Source organism: Hyphopichia burtonii (assembly GCF_001661395.1).
Source record: "Hyphopichia burtonii NRRL Y-1933 unplaced genomic scaffold HYPBUscaffold_3, whole genome shotgun sequence".
NCBI lineage: Eukaryota > Fungi > Ascomycota > Pichiomycetes > Serinales > Debaryomycetaceae > Hyphopichia > Hyphopichia burtonii.
In genome coordinates this window covers 281,794-298,574 of record NW_017963730.1, presented here as the reverse complement: position 1 = coordinate 298,574, position 16,781 = coordinate 281,794, and the positions used below count along the sequence as shown (strand labels likewise).

Below are 16,781 nucleotides of genomic sequence, written 5' to 3'. Positions count from 1 at the left end.
ACAATCCTTAGCAGATCAACGTAAAGCCAGATTTCATCATATTCACGGAGATCATCTTACCTTATTCAATGTTTACAAAGCATGGACTCTTAATGGATACAGTAAGACATGGTGTTCTGAGAATTTTATCCAAGAACGAAGTATGCGTAAAGCACAAGAGGTTAGAAAACAATTAGTAACCATTATGAAAAAGTATAGGCATCCAATAATCAGCTGTGGATCTGACTTAACTAAAGTTCGAAAAGCTTTATGTGCTGGTTTCTTCAAGCACTCGGCCAAAAAAAATTCCCAAGAGTCCACCTATAAAACTCTAGTTGAACAAACCAATGTATCGGTCCATCCTTCGTCATCCTTATACGGCAAGAATCCCGACTACGTCATTTATCATACTTTATTATTAACCACCAAAGAGTATATGCATTGTGTTACCATAATCGAACCAAAATGGCTAATTGAGTTGGCACCGGCCTTCTACCAAATTGCCGACGCCAACGAGGTTAACCAAAGAAGAAGAAAGGATAAGATTGTGCCATTATATGACAAATTTGCCAAAAACCAAGACTCCTGGAGATTAAGTGCTCAACAGAGTGCAAAGAAGAGAGCTTTGGGGAACCGTTGATAACCCCCATCCCAAAAAATAATTCAATCTTATATTCCCTGCCGTTAGATTAGATTTGTAAGAGCATGCTTGCTCTTCGATACTTCATATGAAGCTGATCTCGGGATGGCTCAAGAAGTGAATGTGAATATTGCTGCCAAATCCGCACTGGCCTGGCTTTCTTTCGGTAACAGAACCCTCCCCCCAGATCTTCTCGGTCGACCTTCGTTTGTTTGTCGGCTGGCTGGCTCGGTCGCTCGGGGGTCGCTCGGCCCAGGGTGTCAAAAGCGCTGTCAAAAAGAGACAATAACATGCTCGCAATCACCGCTTTTTCTGTTGTGGAGAGCTCTTCGGCCTGGCGATTCTCCTCAAGAACCGGGGCTGGTACAACGATCTATTGAGTAAATTGGGTGAGAAAGTGCTGCTTCTACCAAGCGAGCAGACTAAGCGGAGCGGAAAAAGAAAAAAAAGTAACACAATTAAAACAAACAAAAAAAAAAGGCTTCAGTCAGCTCTTCACTGTTATTTCACTTTGTTGCTTATCGTTGTCTCGCTATCACCTTTGAGGAAAAGTAGGATATTATCGCTTTTCTCGCTTTGCAATAGCAAGGACTGACATACTCAGTTTCAGTTTTAGTTTTATTTTTTTGGTGTTTTTGGGACATTTCTCTTTTTTTTTTCTTTGGAAATTTTTTTTTCTTTGGAATTTCCTTTACTTTGTCTTTTTTAGTTGATCAAGTCTAATTGTTGGCTCTGGTTTGGTTTCTTGAGTTTCTTGTTGGAAGAGCACATTATGAGGGGAGCCAAGTACGTCAGAGATGTTATAAATGACCGGCTAAGTGTATATAGCACGGTGTCTAGTGTCTCACTTTCTGGTATTAAACCTTTGAAACGCAAATATGGTGATCCTTTAGAGGAGATAGAGGCTACTTCTGATACCAATAGCACACAATCGATTCTCGATTGTGTTCCCTTGGAGACCGATGGTAAGGGGAATATAATTGACCCTCAACTGGGTAGGAAAATCACCTTGAAGGGTATTAATATGGATGCTGGTCTGAAATTACCACTGAGTCCTGACATGCCTACGTATAAGGCCGATTCAACCAATCCGGATGATGTATTTTTTGACGGGGATCATGTTTCGTTTGTTGGCCGTCCTTATCCTTTGGAAGAGGCTGAACTGCATTTCCGTAGAATCAAATCTTGGGGTTATAATACCATCAGATATATAATCACCTGGGAAGCCATAGAACATGAGGGTCCTGGGAAATACGACGACGATTATATCGATTACACGGCTAAGATCTTGGATATCATTTATAAGATTGGGGGATTGTATGTTTTCATCGACCCCCATCAGGACGTCTGGTCTCGTTTCAGTGGGGGTAGTGGTGCTCCGTTATGGACCTTATACGCTGCTGGGCTACAACCAAAACGTTTTGCCCATACTGAAGCTAGTATTCTTCATAACGAGCCAAGGTTTCAGGATCCTGCTCATCCAGAATACGAGCCTTTCCCTAAAATGATTTGGCCCTCTAATTATAAAAGACTCGCGTCTCTAACCATGTTCACTTTATTTTGGGCTGGTGCCACTTACTTTCCGGATCTAACCATCAATAATGTTAACATTCAGCATTATTTACAAGATCACTATATTGATTCTCAAGCTTATTTTTGGTCAAAAATTACTGAACGCTTACCTCACATGATTGAAAATGGCAGCTTATTGGGATTTGAATCAATGAATGAACCCAACTGTGGACTTGTGGGTCATGAACATCTAGGATATCTCCCCACCAATCAGCAGCTTCGTATTGGTACAACACCTACCGTCTATCAGTGTATGAAGTTGGGTATGGGTTTTGCAGTCGAGATTAGTGTTTATAAAATTACCATGTCTGGTCCTCAAAAAGCTGGTACTAAAATTGTTGATCCTAAAGGTGCTCGGGCTTGGTTATCCCCGGAAGAAGCACAAGAAATTGATTGCCATTACGGATGGAAAAGGGGTTCGAATTGGAAAATTGGTAATTGTATCTTCTCTCAAAGAAGAATTTGGAAATGGGATAAAAACTTGGATTTGTCAATGTTACCCAATTTGTCCGCTCAAGAAAGATTGAAATGGGGTAACGAAAATTGTGAATTAAAATTACCAAACTATTTCAACCAAGTTAGTTCATCTCTAAAGTTTAATTTAGACATTTTACCAAAAAAAATCAATATGGAATTCTTCACCAATAATTTTTTCGTTGACTATTATATAAAATTTAAAAAAATGGTTCGTGAAATAACTCCCAATATTTTCGTCATGATTCAGCCTCCAGTATTGGAAATTCCTCCGGATTTGAGAAAAGATACTCGTCATATAATTGATTCAAAAACAATCTATTGCCCTCATTATTATGATGGTGTATCATTGTTATTCAAGACTTGGAACACTAAGTATAACGTTGACACTATGGGTATCATGAGAGGCTGTTATTTCAATCCGGTATTGGGAATTGTCTTTGGTGAACGTGCCATTCGTAACTGCTTGAAAAGACAATTTCAACAAATAAAACAGGAGTGTGAAGATTATCTTGGGTCAATTCCAACTTTGATGTCGGAAACTGGTATGCCTTTTGATATGGATGATAAGCGTTCTTATGATGATTGCAAGTATATCTCACAAACAGGTGCAATTGATGCTTTAAGTTACGCTTTAGAAGGCTCAAACATGAGTCATACTTACTGGTGTTACACTTCAATCAATTCTCATAAATTTGGTGATCGTTGGAACAACGAAGATTTTTCATTCTGGAGCCCAGAAGATCGAAATTTATTATTAAATGATGACCCTTCCCCTGAAATCTTTAATCAAAATTTCAATATGAGCTCTACTTCAACATCCATGAGCAGGCTGTCTAGTTTAAAATCCAAAGCTGTTCTATCAATAAAAACTGGTGGAGAAACTTTGAAAGTTAAAACAAGAAAGTATAGCAGTAATGGTCGTGGACGTTTGAAAAGAATTGGTACCAAGCATCAGCGTAGAAGAAGTGCTGCTATGATCGAAAATAAATCAATTAACGAGCCCAATGGGTCAGAAACCCTGAATGGTGAAGCTTCTAATAATTCAAGTTCTGAAAGGGAATCGGACGATAATACCGATTCCCAATCTACGCTGTCTGTTGGAATAATTTCAACTACTTCTGAAAATGTTCGATTAGGTCATAATCGTAAATGCTATCCTTCTCCCGATGGTGTCAGAGCAGCCAGTGCCGTTATCAGGCCTTATGCCGTGGCAACAAGAGGTTCAATCCGAGTTTCTGAGTTTGATATAAAATCAGTCAAATTTGCATTAACTGTTTCATTTGCTAATTCTAATGACGAAGACAGTGATCGTGACACTCCCACCATAATATATTTACCAAAATGGCATTATCCATACTTGAATTATGGTGATATTTACTTAACTTCAGGTACTGTGAAATACAATTCTCTGTTGGAATATTTAGAGTGGTACCATAATGAGGATGGTAGTGAAACCGATGAAACTTTAAGTTCAACGTCAGCAGCAAACACTGAGGAAACTATCATTATCAAAAATAATAGCGGGTCTTTAGATGATTTGAAAGTCCCAGGAGGTTGCCCCATTTCATAAAATATTAAACGAATGTACTCACATAGCATAATAATTTTCTTCCGTAGTAACGTCATTGAGGAAGAGACAAGCATCAATCTAACTGTATTTTATTAACTTATCAAGTGTTTAAGTGATTATTTATTTTGCATTCTTTTATATAATTCAAAAAGAAAAAGAAAAAAAAATCAAAAGAGTAATAATACATATTTTATTTTAAAATTAATACGTTACATTATGATAGTAATGATAAATATAAATAACTAATTGTAGAAAAGATTCGAGAAATAAATAATGCCTTAGTATACAAGAAAAAGATAATAAATGTGGAAGAAAGTCAGAAGTCTAATGGATCATCTTCTCTATTTCTTTTAGATTCTGACATTTCGTCTTTAAGTAATTCCTGGACAAATTTACCGAAATAATCAACGTATGGTTTTAAGCTGGTTTTCTCATAATCGGCAATTCTGAGATTGTTGTTGTCAAGTTCGGAATCAGACTCATCCAATGGTTGGCTGGATTCACGATTCACCCGTTTAGTATCGTATATTTCTATTTCGTTTTGCAATTGTCTCAAATTAGGCGAGTTTGTTGGATTGAAACCATATTCATCATCCTCAGTATTACTTGATAAGTTCTTTTTAGGATTAAAAGGAACACAAACGTTACCGGTACCAGGGTGAACACAGAATGGAGATTTCAACAAGTGAATCACTTGTTTAGAAACTTCTATATCCAACCTTGGGTATAAATAATAAACCACAATGTCTTTTTTTGCTTCTTTCAAGTATGCAGCTTGATTCTGGGATTTTAAAACCTTTTGAGCTACAACGTTAATATCATCCCATTTATCCTTTGATGTTGATATTTTAGAGCTATTTTGCCATTTAAGACGTAATTCTTGTTGTAAAGTTTTATCTGGTAAATAAGATAATAATTCTTCGACCTGCTCCCAATTTTTACCTTTTTTGTCATCGGAAGGTTGGGTATACCAAGGATCTTGCTCTTGTAGAACTATTTCAGTAAAATGTTTAGCCATTACACCAAAAGATCTTTCAACATGAGGATGGAATGGTTTTTTCAAATTAAATGATTTTTTACCCATTTTATTTTGTTTTGAACCTAAAATATCAAGATATTCAACTATCGATCTTCTGCCAACTTCATCTAATTGTCTAGCTCTAGAATCACTAACCCAACAATGGGCCCCTCTTCTACCGGAGAAAACCCAAATTAAGTGTTTAAAACCAAAATCTTCTCTTAATGCAAGCTCTATAATTTGGGAAGCTACTTGAATGAATTTCCAACATTTAACACAAATATCCGTTCCTGAACAACATGTTCTGATTTCATCGTAATCAGTTAAATCAATATCAAACACCAATTCTTTACTCAAAGGCTTCATAGCAGATTTGGGTAAGTTTTTTCTTTCTTTGGGATTCACAGTATAAACTGCACCAACTTCAAAACGGGTAGGATTAGCAGTGACCACCGCTTTTTTGAAGTCAACCTGAGTAGGGAAAGAGTTATAACGTTGATAAGCACCCGAAGAATACTCAAAGGCAAATTCTCTTTTCACGAAATCTTGCGTAGGCTTTGGAGAATGGTTCAACCATTGAAAAATGTGACGGAAAGGTAGTAATCGTTCATAAAAGAATAACATATCAGCCGAAGATGGTTTATTAAACGCCTTTTTCACTTCATCAGAAGCAGAATTCTCGAGCTGCTCATCTTCGAGAGTGAAAGATTTCAATATAGGCTCGGACGGACTGCTAGCTTCAACTGACATCATTGCTTTCACTTCGTAGTTCCACGGGACTCTGTTATAAGAAGTGATAATAATTGATTTTGAAAGATACTCGACGCGTGTGTTTTTTATGATTATTTTCCTTTATTGTTGGTGTACGGGTTCTTCGATCGAGACGCGATTCGGGACGTAAAGTTAAAAAGGAAAGCTTATATGTTAATTAAAGAGTAAATCTATATTATACAGAGAGAGGGAGAGTGAAATGAATAGGCGTAAAATACAAATGAAAGCATGCAAAAAAGGAGACGATTATTCGTGGTGGAAAACCAAAGCAACCCCTTCATCACCAGCAGTGACCAAAGTTTTACCATTATCAAAGGTGGTGAAATCAAGAACACCCATATTATGACCATGACCGGCGAAAAGTTCTTCACCGGTTCTGGTATCCCATTTGTAGATACGACCATTCATACTAGAACCGATAAGGAATGGAGATTGGTCGATGAATTCTAGTTTAGTGATGGTATCGTCGACTTTGATTGATTTACGTAATCTCCATTGTAAAGTATCGAATAATAATAAGTCACCACTGACCAAACCAACTGCTAACAAGTTGATTTGGGGAGAAGTACACCAACTTAATGCTTCTATGGATAAATCAGCAATATCCTCAACATTTTCAATGGTTTTAACCATGTGAACAAGTCTACCACTATCGTTATTGATGATTGCTAATTGACCATCACGAGCACCAACTGCAATCAAATTCTTATGAGCTTTAACTGAGACCCAAGGGCTTTCAATGCCTTTAAAATCATCGTGAGGTTGCAATTTGTAGTTAGTGGCACCAGTGAAGGCATTCCAATTAACAATAGTACCATCTTCGGAGATGGTGACTAAAGTAAGTTGTTGATCATCTTCTAAGTTGGTGAAAACACCACTGTTACATTCTAAAGTATGAGAAAACCCAGACATTATTTGCACCAAAGATTTTGAATCTTCATCAATTTGATAAACCCATACGGAACCGTCGTTACCACCAAAGGCAAAGTAGGAAGGCTGGGTTGGGTGAACAGTGATCCACAACACTTCTTCGACCTCTTCCAAGTCTGCAAACTTAGTCCATTTTTGACCACCTTTGGAGGCTTTATGGACTTGAAGAAATCCATTCATATCGGCACTAATAACGTACTTCCCATCACAAGTGAAGGCCCCAGCAATGACTGATTCCTTGTGGCCTTGTAATTCACCAACAAATCTTGGTGGTTGGGTATGAGTAGTCCATAAGTATGCAGTGTTATCCCCACCTCCAGTGGCAACCATTGGTAAAGTTGGGTGTTTGAAAATAGTGAAAACTGAGTCTTGATGTTGGTCAAAGTAAGTCCACGAGTTATTGGACAAGTCAATTTCCAATGTCTCAGTATTAGCATCATCTAAATCCATTCCAGCTTCATTATCTTCATCGTCTTCATCTTCTGGTATTGGTCCGTTTGGATCATCTTCCGGCACTTCTTCTCCAACCTCGTTTATGTCCAAAAACTCATCTTGAGATTCGTGTTGTTCCGGGTATTCTTCTTGACGTGACATCCTCTTCCAATATATCAAGTAGCTATCAACTATAAAGAAACAAGTATCTTCTCTTTTTTCATTAATAATCTTTCAATCTCATCGGTACAAAGAATGAAGAGAAAAAAAAAAAAAAAATTACTTTAATCGCAGTGTGTGCAGGACCCATGTCAAAGAATCGTATAAGCATTCATTTTTTCCTTTGGAAAGAGCTGTTCACTTTCTCTTTTGAACACCGCACCTCAATCCAACCAGGGTATCAGCCAGAGAACTGATTCGTACAATCAGCAGATCGATAAGAAGCAAGCTAGAGAGTTTTCCAAGCATTGAAAAAGCATAAGAACTCATTGAATAAGCACAAGAAGTTGTTGAAGAAGCAATTGAAGAACAAGGAAAGAGCAAAGAATGAATGATTGGATATCGACATTCCCAGGGTACGGGAAACTACTAACACAGTTGAAGAAGGTTTTCGGACAAATCATCAAGACCGGACCAACACCCAAGCACGTTGGGTTAATTATGGATGGGAATCGAAGATATGCTAAGAATCATAAAATTGAATTGAAGGAAGGACATAATTTAGGATTTGAAAGTATGGCAAGTATTTTAGAGTTGCTTTATGAAAGTGGAGTTGAAAGTGCTACTGTGTATGCATTTTCAATTGAAAATTTCAAAAGATCCAGTTATGAAGTCAAATGGTTAATGGATTTAGCCAAGTCTAAATTTAGACAGATCAGTCAACATGGAGAGCTATGTGAGCAGTATGGTATCAAGATTAAAATCTTAGGGAATACCAGACTATTGCCAGCTGACGTTCAAAAAATTTTATTCGAAACCGAAGAAATTACTAAAAACAATACTAGAGCAGTTCTAAATGTTTGTTTCCCTTATACTGCAAGAGACGAAATCACCCATTCAGTCAAATCTTCTGTGGAAGACTACCTAAAAAATAAGGACTATATAATCGATGAAACAACCATTGATAATCATCTATACACTTCAGATTCTCCTCCCCTTGATTTATTGGTTAGAACTTCTGGTACCTATAGACTATCTGACTTTTTGTTATGGCAGGCAGTCTCCCCCGATTGTGCCATTGTATTCAGTGACAAACTATGGCCCGAATTCACTCCCTGGGATATGGCTAAAATCCTTATTAATTGGAGTTTTAATCACTACTGGTACGGTCATGGTAATGGTATGGTTACCACCAAAATCCTCAATTCCCCTAAGCACCAGGCCGAGATCACCACTGTGGACGGCACCACTGGTACCACTGGGTTTGCTCGTTATTCAGACGCAGAATATGAAGAAGACGATGATGACGACCTCGATGATGACGATAATGATGATTCGGACAACAGCGATTTGGCTCCAGGCGACCTAGAAACCTCTCCTTCCACCGAAGAAGACACCGGGAAACCCTAGGCCCCGTTCCCCCTTTCCCACGATCAACGATCTCATGTATTTATATCCCCCTTTTGTATATATAAATCTAATTTCTAATCCTCCCAACAATCATCCAGTGTAGAAGATCCACAGGTTTTTTGCATCCATACACCATATAAGTCATCGAACAGATGAACCCCCGTGGTACGGGTGTGAAGCTGCGCTGACTCATTTTTTCTACTCGTCGATTGAAAAACTCCGGTCCTAATAAAAATTGCAACGATAGTTTTGAACTTCATTTACTTTACAATCATTACACACATATATATATACCATGGATTTAGTGAACCACCTACCAGACCGTTTGTTGTTTGCCGTTCCTAAAAGTACGTGAAAGTTTTACGTGATTTTTTTGTTCGCTTTGGGTGTTCTTCAGCACATGTTGCAAAGTTCTTTTTGATACTAACAGTTTACTAGAGGGCCGTTTATACGAAAAATGTTGCCAATTATTAAGCGGATGTGATATTCAGTTCAGACGTTCCAACCGATTGGATATTGCATTATCGACCAACTTACCTATTGCATTGATTTTTTTACCAGCAGCAGATATTCCTATTTTTGTTGGTGATGGTAATTGTGATTTAGGTATTACTGGATTAGATCAAATCAAAGAAGCCGATATGTTTGATTCCATTGAAGATTTATTGGATTTAAATTTTGGTAAATGTAAATTACAAATTCAAGTTCCAGCAGCTGGTGACATTAAAAAACCCGAACAATTAATTGGTAAAAAAATTGTTAGTTCATTTACTAAATTATCAACTGACTATTTCAATGACTTAGCAGCTCAGAATAAATCTTCAGAAAAAACCAGCATTAGATACGTTGGTGGTTCTGTTGAAGCTTCTTGTGCCTTAGGAGTTGCTGATGCCATTGTTGATTTGGTTGAAAGTGGTGAAACCATGAAAGCTGCTGGATTAGAAGCAATTGATACCCTTTTAGATACTTCTGCTCATCTTATTTCTTCTAAAAAACCAAAATTCCCAGAATTAGTTGATAAAATTCACCAAAGATTCGAAGGGGTTATGGCTGCCCAAAAATACGTCTTATGCACTTATAACGCTCCAAGATCAATCTTGCCAACCTGTTTGGAAATCACTCCTGGTAGAAGATCAGCAACCATTTCTGCTTTAGAACAAAAAGATCCAAAAGCAGAAGAATGGGTTTCCATCTCCTCCATGATTGAACAGAAAAAAGCCGGGGACATCATGGATGACTTGAAGAAAGTCGGTGCCTCCGACATCCTTTTATTCGAACTCCGTAATTGTAGAGTCTAATCGTTTCTCTGTATTTATATAATAAACGTCTGATAGATTTGCAATCAAAAGAAAACTTCCGTACATCAAAATACAACGCCCGTACATATTGTGTGTGTGTGTTTTTTGTTTTATTTGCACGACCCGCTTTTTCTTCTCTGACAATTCACTTCTTTGGTGGCAATTGAGAGTAGACGCTTCTTCAAAGGTAATCCATTAATCCAGTAAAAGACTCCAAATAAACTAATTGAAAGAGCGTAATGTCAGGTAGAGAAGATCCATTGAAAGCCGAGAAAGATTTTTCCGCCACTTTGGATGAAAATATCCCATTAATTGAAAAATTAACTGATTATAAGCAAGCTATAGATAAATATTTAGTATTGGAAAAACAAACTAGACAATCATCTGATTTAGCATCATCAAAGAGAGTTTTGGTTAAGATTGTGGAAACCTTGGTTGACAACAATGATTGGGATTACTTGGATGACTTATTGACAATTCTTAGTAAGAAGCATGGTCAATTGAAATCCTCAATTCAAACTTTGATTAAAAGCACCATTGATAAATTACCAAACTTGGATGAGAATGTTAAAAAGGAATTGGATCTCAAGATCAAATTAATTGAAACCATAAGAACTATCACTGATAAAAAGATTTTTGTTGAAGTTGAAAGAGCTATAGTGCTGAAAAACTTATCCGAGATTTATCTTGAAAAATTCAATAATTTAGATAAAGCCACCGAGATCTTATGTGATTTACAAGTTGAAACATATTCATTAATGCCATTTCAAACCAAGATTGAATATATCTTGGAACAAATTAGATTAACTTTGGCTAAAAAAGACTTTTCACAAGCTAAGATTTTGAGTCGTAAGATTTTATTGAAGAGTTTGAAAAATTTTGAAAAAGCAGAGTATTTAAAATCGGTTTATTTAAAATATTTATTAGACATTAGTACTCATGAAAGAGATTATATTTCAATTGTTAAAAATTCCTTATTATTAATTGAATTATCAAATATTAAAGAAAATGAAGTTGAATATAAATCATTATTAGTTTCAATCATTTATTATATTATTTTATCAAGTTATGATAACTACCAATCAGATTTAATTAATAAAATTAAAATTAATTCAGTATTTATTAAAAATGTTGATTCTCCAATTTTCAAATTATTAGAAATTTTCACAACTAATGAGTTAATTCATTGGTCAAATATTGAACAAATATATAAACAAGAATATTTTGATAAAAGTGATATTTTCAAAGACGAAATCAATTATAAGAACTTACAAAAAAGAATTGTGGAACATAATTTACGAATCATAAATAAATATTATCAATTTATTAAATTGGATCGATTATCATACTTATTACAATTATCAGAAAGCCAAGCTGAAACAAATGTTAGTGAATTGGTTAATTCAGGTATGATTAATGCTAAAATTAATAGACCTCAAGGTATTGTCAAATTTGATAAAGTTAATCCGGTTCCAAAGACAAGTATTGGGAATGAAAAAGGGGAAGCACCATCAGCTAATGAAAGCATTAATGAATTATTGAATGATTGGATTTATGATGTTGATAAATTATTGGAAGAAGTCGATAGTATTGGTCATTTGATTAATAAAGAAGAAATGATGTATGGTATCAAACAAAAAGCATAGATTAGTTAAATGTACGTAAAATGAGTGAGATATATGTAAACTCTGTAATGATATATATTATCTACTATGAAGTAAAAAAAAAAGCAGTTTATTAAACACCTAAATAAAATGAATCAATCAATCTAAAAAAGATTGACACCAAAGAAAATACCGATAGTAGTTAATAAAACACCCAAGTAAGCTTTGGAAGGTTTAACAGTGAAAGCATCAGAGGATTTTGAAGAACTAGATCCACTGCTTGAAGAATCAGAACTAGAACCAGAACCACTGCTTGAAGAGGAAGAGGAAGAGGAAGAAGAACCACCTTTCTTATATTTATCAGAATCATCATCATCGTTACCTTTAGCGGTACAAGCCCATTGAGTGGTGGCTTTGAAACCAGTACCTTTTGGATCTTTATAACCTTTGATATATTTAAGAGCGCCTTTTGGAGTACTTGGGACTTTTTCTTTAGCTTCCCAAGTAGAAGAATTGGTTGGACATTCAGAATATTTCAAATCAGCTTGGTATTCCCCGTCACCTTTTGGATTTTCAGTTTTTTTGAATTCAGCTTTTAAATTATCAAAATCGTCATTGGTAGAAACGGTTTTATTATCAGAAGAGATTTTAACCAAACCATATTTGTTTGATTCTTCAGAGTATTCATAAACCAACCCACCAGAAAAGACTGAAGACATATCGGTGGAGTAAATAGATTCAACTTCAGTGAAAGGACGAGGATTAACTTTATTACAACCATATTCAGATAAGAATAAAGGAATAGAGTAGTTTGAATAAGATTTAACTTTATCTTTATAACCGGAGGTGGAAAAAGAAGATTTACCACACCAGGAATAATCATTAAAACCAAACATATCAACTCTAGCCATTTCATCATCACCACAATTGAAATAATGGGCGGTTTCCAATCTGTTTTCTTTAACGTCAGCAGCAGAATAACCAACTGGGATTTTTCTTAATCCAGTGTTTTTAATAAAAGTCTTCATATCACGAACCACGGCTTTAACGTAAGGAGCGACTCCGGTACTTTCATCATCGTTAATAACTTCATTGGCAGCAAAATAACCAAGAGTATTATTATATTTGGCCATTAATTTAACGGTGGCTAAAACTTCGTTCAAGTACATGGTATTGTAAGAACATTCACCATCATCTCTAGCAATAGAAGCATAAGGAATGTTTACGTCAAGAATAACATAAATACCAGCATCGGCCAATTGCTCCATACAGTCATCGTGATCAGCAGTGTTATCAATAGAATAAACTCTAATGGTATTCAAACCCAATTCTTTAAAATACTTGATATCACGTTCACAAGTGGTTTTATCAGCTAAAGGATCAAACAAATCAGAAGATCCTCCCGGTTGATAATCAACCCCTCTGATGAAAAATCTTTCTTTGGATCCATTCACAAAGAAAGCATTACCCTTGACCTCAATTGGTTGAATGGCCAAAGCTAATGAGCAGAATAAAAAACTAACTAATATACTAAATTGCATCTTTAGACCCTGGGGAAATGGCTTGTTCTTTATCGGAATAAGCCTGAATGAGCCTCTTTAAGGGAAAAACGAAGGACTATAACCTCTTAAAAATTAACGAAAGACTAAAGAAAGATTTCAACTTATTAACAAATCAAACCAAAAGAGAACTCCTCAAGATATCTAAATCTATATATATATATAAAGACTCGAAACAAAAATTAAGCTATAAAAGAAAAATACTACATAAGAAATTCTTATTCACTGACGAAAATCTCACCATTTTGTATCGCTATTTTGCCCATTTACCCTCCCAATCTAAGAATATTCCTCCTCCGATTACAAATTTAGAAAACCATGTTTCATTATTTACAATTATTTTTGATCCTGAACTGAAATATTGCCATTTGCAAATCACTATTTTTGCATTTTTTCATGTTTTGGTATTATGAGCTTCTGAATTGATTGTGTCGAGTGCTCAAAACGGTAATAAACAAAAACACCTCTATTCACCAATTTTTTTTTTTCGTTTTGTTAGCGGCCCTTTGCGTAATGCCATTCACATAACCAATTATTCGAATAAAACAACGTTGTGTTAGCACTAGCTCGAATACGGGCTTGACCACTCACGTATTTACCACGGCGACCGTGGTACTGTCCCGGATGGTCTGCCTGGACAGGTAGGAAGGTAAGACACGGTACCGTTGACGATGTCACAGCCTGACTCTTGGTATCTTGGAACCCGTCGGGGCGATTTCTTAGCCAGTCTGATCTAGTTCTTGGTTTTTAGCGGCAGGTGCTGCAATGGCAGGGGGGATTAGGGAGGTATGGGTGTAAGTGAAAAAGAAATTGGTGCACGGGGGTTTTGTAAATGCGACATTCTGGAAAATGTCGGGTGTGCGGGTGTTTTTGTAAATGTCTCGCAGGTTTTTTTTTTTTTTTTTCAGAAAATCAATTCTCGCACTACCGGACATAAATCAATGTTTTCAGTGAAATATGGTTGAGGTGTTTATAAGATGTCTTTAACAACTGGGGGTAATCGATTTAGATATGGCTTCACAGATTCATTTCCTTGATATAAAGGGGAAGCCATTACTTTCGAGGGATTATAAAGGAGACATCCCATCGAACTCAATTGAAAGATTCCCATTGCTATTATTGGAATTAGAAAATGAAGATGAATCAAATTATAAACCGTTTATAAATGATCAAGGAATTAATTATGTTTTTATAAATCATAATAACTTATATTTATGTGCATTGACCAAACGAAATGAAAACATCATGGCGATTATTGTGTTTTTGTCTAAATTAATTGAAGTATTAACCCAGTATTTTAAAAGTTTAGAAGAAGAATCAATTAGAGATAACTTTGTTATAATTTATGAATTATTAGATGAAATGATGGATTACGGAATTGCCCAAACAACTGATACCAAGATATTGAAAGAATATATTACTCAAGACTATTATAAATTGATTAAAAATTCCCAATCCAGAGTTATTAAACCTCCAAATGCAGTAACAAATGCGGTTTCTTGGAGATCAGACGGTATTAGTTATAAGAAAAATGAAGCATTTTTAGACGTTGTGGAAAGTATCAATATGTTAATTAATGCAAATGGTCAAGTGTTAAATAGTGAAATCTTGGGTGAAATTAAAATTAAATCTCATTTAAGTGGTATGCCCGATCTAAGATTAGGTTTAAACGATAAGGGAATCTTCACTTCTAACTTAGATAACGATTCAAATGAAACTTCAATAACTGGTAATAAAAAAGGTATTGAAATGGAAGATATTAAATTTCATCAGTGTGTTAGATTATCAAAATTCGAAAATGAACGTATAATCACTTTTATCCCTCCCGATGGTGAGTTCACTTTAATGTCTTATAGACTATCGTCGGCTCAATTTTTGATGAAACCTTTGATTCACGTGAATTGCAAAACAATTGTTCATAAACATTCAAGAATTGAAATCAAATGCAGTGTTAAGGCTCAAATTAAGAAAAAATCAACCGCTAATAACGTAGAAGTTATTATTCCTTTACCCGATGATGCTGACACTCCAAAATTCTTACCTGATTATGGTACTGTTAAATGGATTCCAGAAAAATCTTGTCTTATTTGGAAATTGAAAACTTTCCCCGGTGGGAAACAATTTCATATGACAGCTGAATTAGGTTTACCTGCTGTGGTTGACAATGAAGATATCATTCTGAAAAAACCAATCAAGGTTAATTTTTCAATTCCTTATTTCACTACTAGCGGTATTCAAGTTAGATATTTAAGAATTAACGAACCTAAATTACAATATCAATCTTACCCTTGGGTCAGATACATTACTCAATCTGGTGATGATTATACCGTTAGAACTAAGTAACTTGTTCTATTAAAAAAAAAAAAAAACACCAAAAAAGAAGAACAAAAAAAAAAAAAAAAAGAAAAAGTTATGTACCATAGTCTATTTCATTTCTCTCAAATACCATTATAGAAATCTTTCTTTCAAGTTGTAGACTTTCTATCTAATAAGTCACCAAGTAAATCTAAAACGTAAACCTTATCATCATTTAAATCAGGATACTTATAATGCTCATTTATGCAGAAAAAGGGAATCTGATAATTGTATAGCAAATTTTCACTATCTTGACTCAATTTCTTTAACTCAAAGATCATAAGGTCATTGAATTTGTTTAACTCGTCATTTAGTAATGCCGTAAGATTTTCCAACTTCTTCCCATCAATTAACTCGTTAGTACTATTCAATTTACTTAATCCGCTTTGTCTTTTGCTTAAAAGCTGATTTTTTTCAAAATTAAACTTCTCGATAATGATTTCTCGTTGCTGCTTCATCTTCTTTTGATATTGATGATGTTTTTCAATTAACTCCTTCAATCCATTCACTTTTGATTGATCAGTCAAAACGACGGTACGAATATACTTTTCGGCAAGGTACCGGTTCGTTATATACTTTGGGTCTAAAGTCCCCTGACGAGTATCCGATTGTATGGTATTCGTACGCGATGTTCGGGTAGATAAATCTCCTGAAGAGCCTGGCTCAGTAGAATCAATACTTGAATCTCTCGAAGGTCCCTGAATACTTTCGTTCAATAGTTTATGCACTTTTTGAGTGTAGTAATCCTTTTTGCCCACCAATTCTAACAACGAAGCCTTCTTCAACTTATTACCAAGAACCGACTTCGTTATTCTTTGGGAATTGGCTGGAGTTAGATTTGAATATTTCTTGGACTTTGACGTTAAATCATAATGACTTATTATGGTATGAATAGCTGACTGGAGCTGGCTGTCCTTAGTTGAATGAAGCCCCATGCCCTCTGACTAAGATTCTCCTGATTCTTGCTAGAATTGTCTTGCTGATATTCAAAGGATTGGTTGATGATC

The 16,781-nt window shown here is 35.5% G+C and overlaps 9 protein-coding genes across 9 annotated transcripts; 5 read left to right on the top strand and 4 right to left on the bottom strand.

The window, feature by feature from the left end:
• The first annotated feature begins 1,256 nt into the window (after positions 1-1,256).
• Positions 1,257-4,357, top strand: HYPBUDRAFT_152448 (hydrolase). Its single transcript, XM_020221019.1, has one exon. The coding sequence runs from the start codon at positions 1,392-1,394 to the stop codon at positions 4,236-4,238; it is 2,847 nt and encodes a 948-aa protein (XP_020076613.1). The 5' UTR covers positions 1,257-1,391; the 3' UTR covers positions 4,239-4,357.
• A 156-nt stretch (positions 4,358-4,513) lies between these two features.
• HYPBUDRAFT_122006 (DNA primase subunit) lies at positions 4,514-6,029 on the bottom strand. The gene has a single exon (XM_020219274.1). The coding sequence runs from the start codon at positions 6,007-6,009 to the stop codon at positions 4,555-4,557; it is 1,455 nt and encodes a 484-aa protein (XP_020076612.1). The 5' UTR covers positions 6,010-6,029; the 3' UTR covers positions 4,514-4,554.
• Positions 6,030-6,218: 189 nt separating this feature from the next.
• On the bottom strand, positions 6,219-7,527 carry HYPBUDRAFT_122004 (uncharacterized protein). Its single transcript, XM_020219273.1, has one exon. The coding sequence runs from the start codon at positions 7,405-7,407 to the stop codon at positions 6,274-6,276; it is 1,134 nt and encodes a 377-aa protein (XP_020076611.1). The 5' UTR covers positions 7,408-7,527; the 3' UTR covers positions 6,219-6,273.
• Positions 7,528-7,935: 408 nt separating this feature from the next.
• On the top strand, positions 7,936-8,958 carry RER2 (ditrans,polycis-polyprenyl diphosphate synthase; the record flags this gene model as incomplete). The annotated part of the gene is made up of 1 exon (XM_020222192.1): positions 7,936-8,958. One exon carries the CDS (start codon positions 7,936-7,938, stop codon positions 8,956-8,958), a length of 1,023 nt encoding a protein of 340 aa, XP_020076610.1.
• Positions 8,959-9,253: 295 nt separating this feature from the next.
• On the top strand, positions 9,254-10,256 carry HIS1 (ATP phosphoribosyltransferase; the record flags this gene model as incomplete). Its single annotated transcript, XM_020222191.1, has 2 exons — positions 9,254-9,305; positions 9,397-10,256. The coding sequence occupies 2 exons, from the start codon at positions 9,254-9,256 to the stop codon at positions 10,254-10,256; spliced, it is 912 nt and encodes a 303-aa protein (XP_020076609.1).
• A 239-nt stretch (positions 10,257-10,495) lies between these two features.
• On the top strand, positions 10,496-11,902 carry RPN5 (proteasome regulatory particle lid subunit; the record flags this gene model as incomplete). Its single annotated transcript, XM_020219619.1, has 1 exon — positions 10,496-11,902. One exon carries the CDS (start codon positions 10,496-10,498, stop codon positions 11,900-11,902), a length of 1,407 nt encoding a protein of 468 aa, XP_020076608.1.
• Positions 11,903-11,928: 26 nt separating this feature from the next.
• PGA4 (1,3-beta-glucanosyltransferase) lies at positions 11,929-13,476 on the bottom strand. Its single transcript, XM_020221018.1, has one exon. The coding sequence runs from the start codon at positions 13,399-13,401 to the stop codon at positions 12,025-12,027; it is 1,377 nt and encodes a 458-aa protein (XP_020076607.1). The 5' UTR covers positions 13,402-13,476; the 3' UTR covers positions 11,929-12,024.
• Positions 13,477-14,430: 954 nt separating this feature from the next.
• On the top strand, positions 14,431-15,762 carry APM1 (Apm1p; the record flags this gene model as incomplete). The annotated part of the gene is made up of 1 exon (XM_020219618.1): positions 14,431-15,762. The coding sequence occupies one exon, from the start codon at positions 14,431-14,433 to the stop codon at positions 15,760-15,762; it is 1,332 nt and encodes a 443-aa protein (XP_020076606.1).
• A 122-nt stretch (positions 15,763-15,884) lies between these two features.
• On the bottom strand, positions 15,885-16,763 carry HYPBUDRAFT_161103 (uncharacterized protein; the record flags this gene model as incomplete). Its single annotated transcript, XM_020222518.1, has 1 exon — positions 15,885-16,763. The coding sequence occupies exon 1, from the start codon at positions 16,707-16,709 to the stop codon at positions 15,885-15,887; it is 825 nt and encodes a 274-aa protein (XP_020076605.1). The 5' UTR covers positions 16,710-16,763.
• Positions 16,764-16,781: the final 18 nt, after the last annotated feature.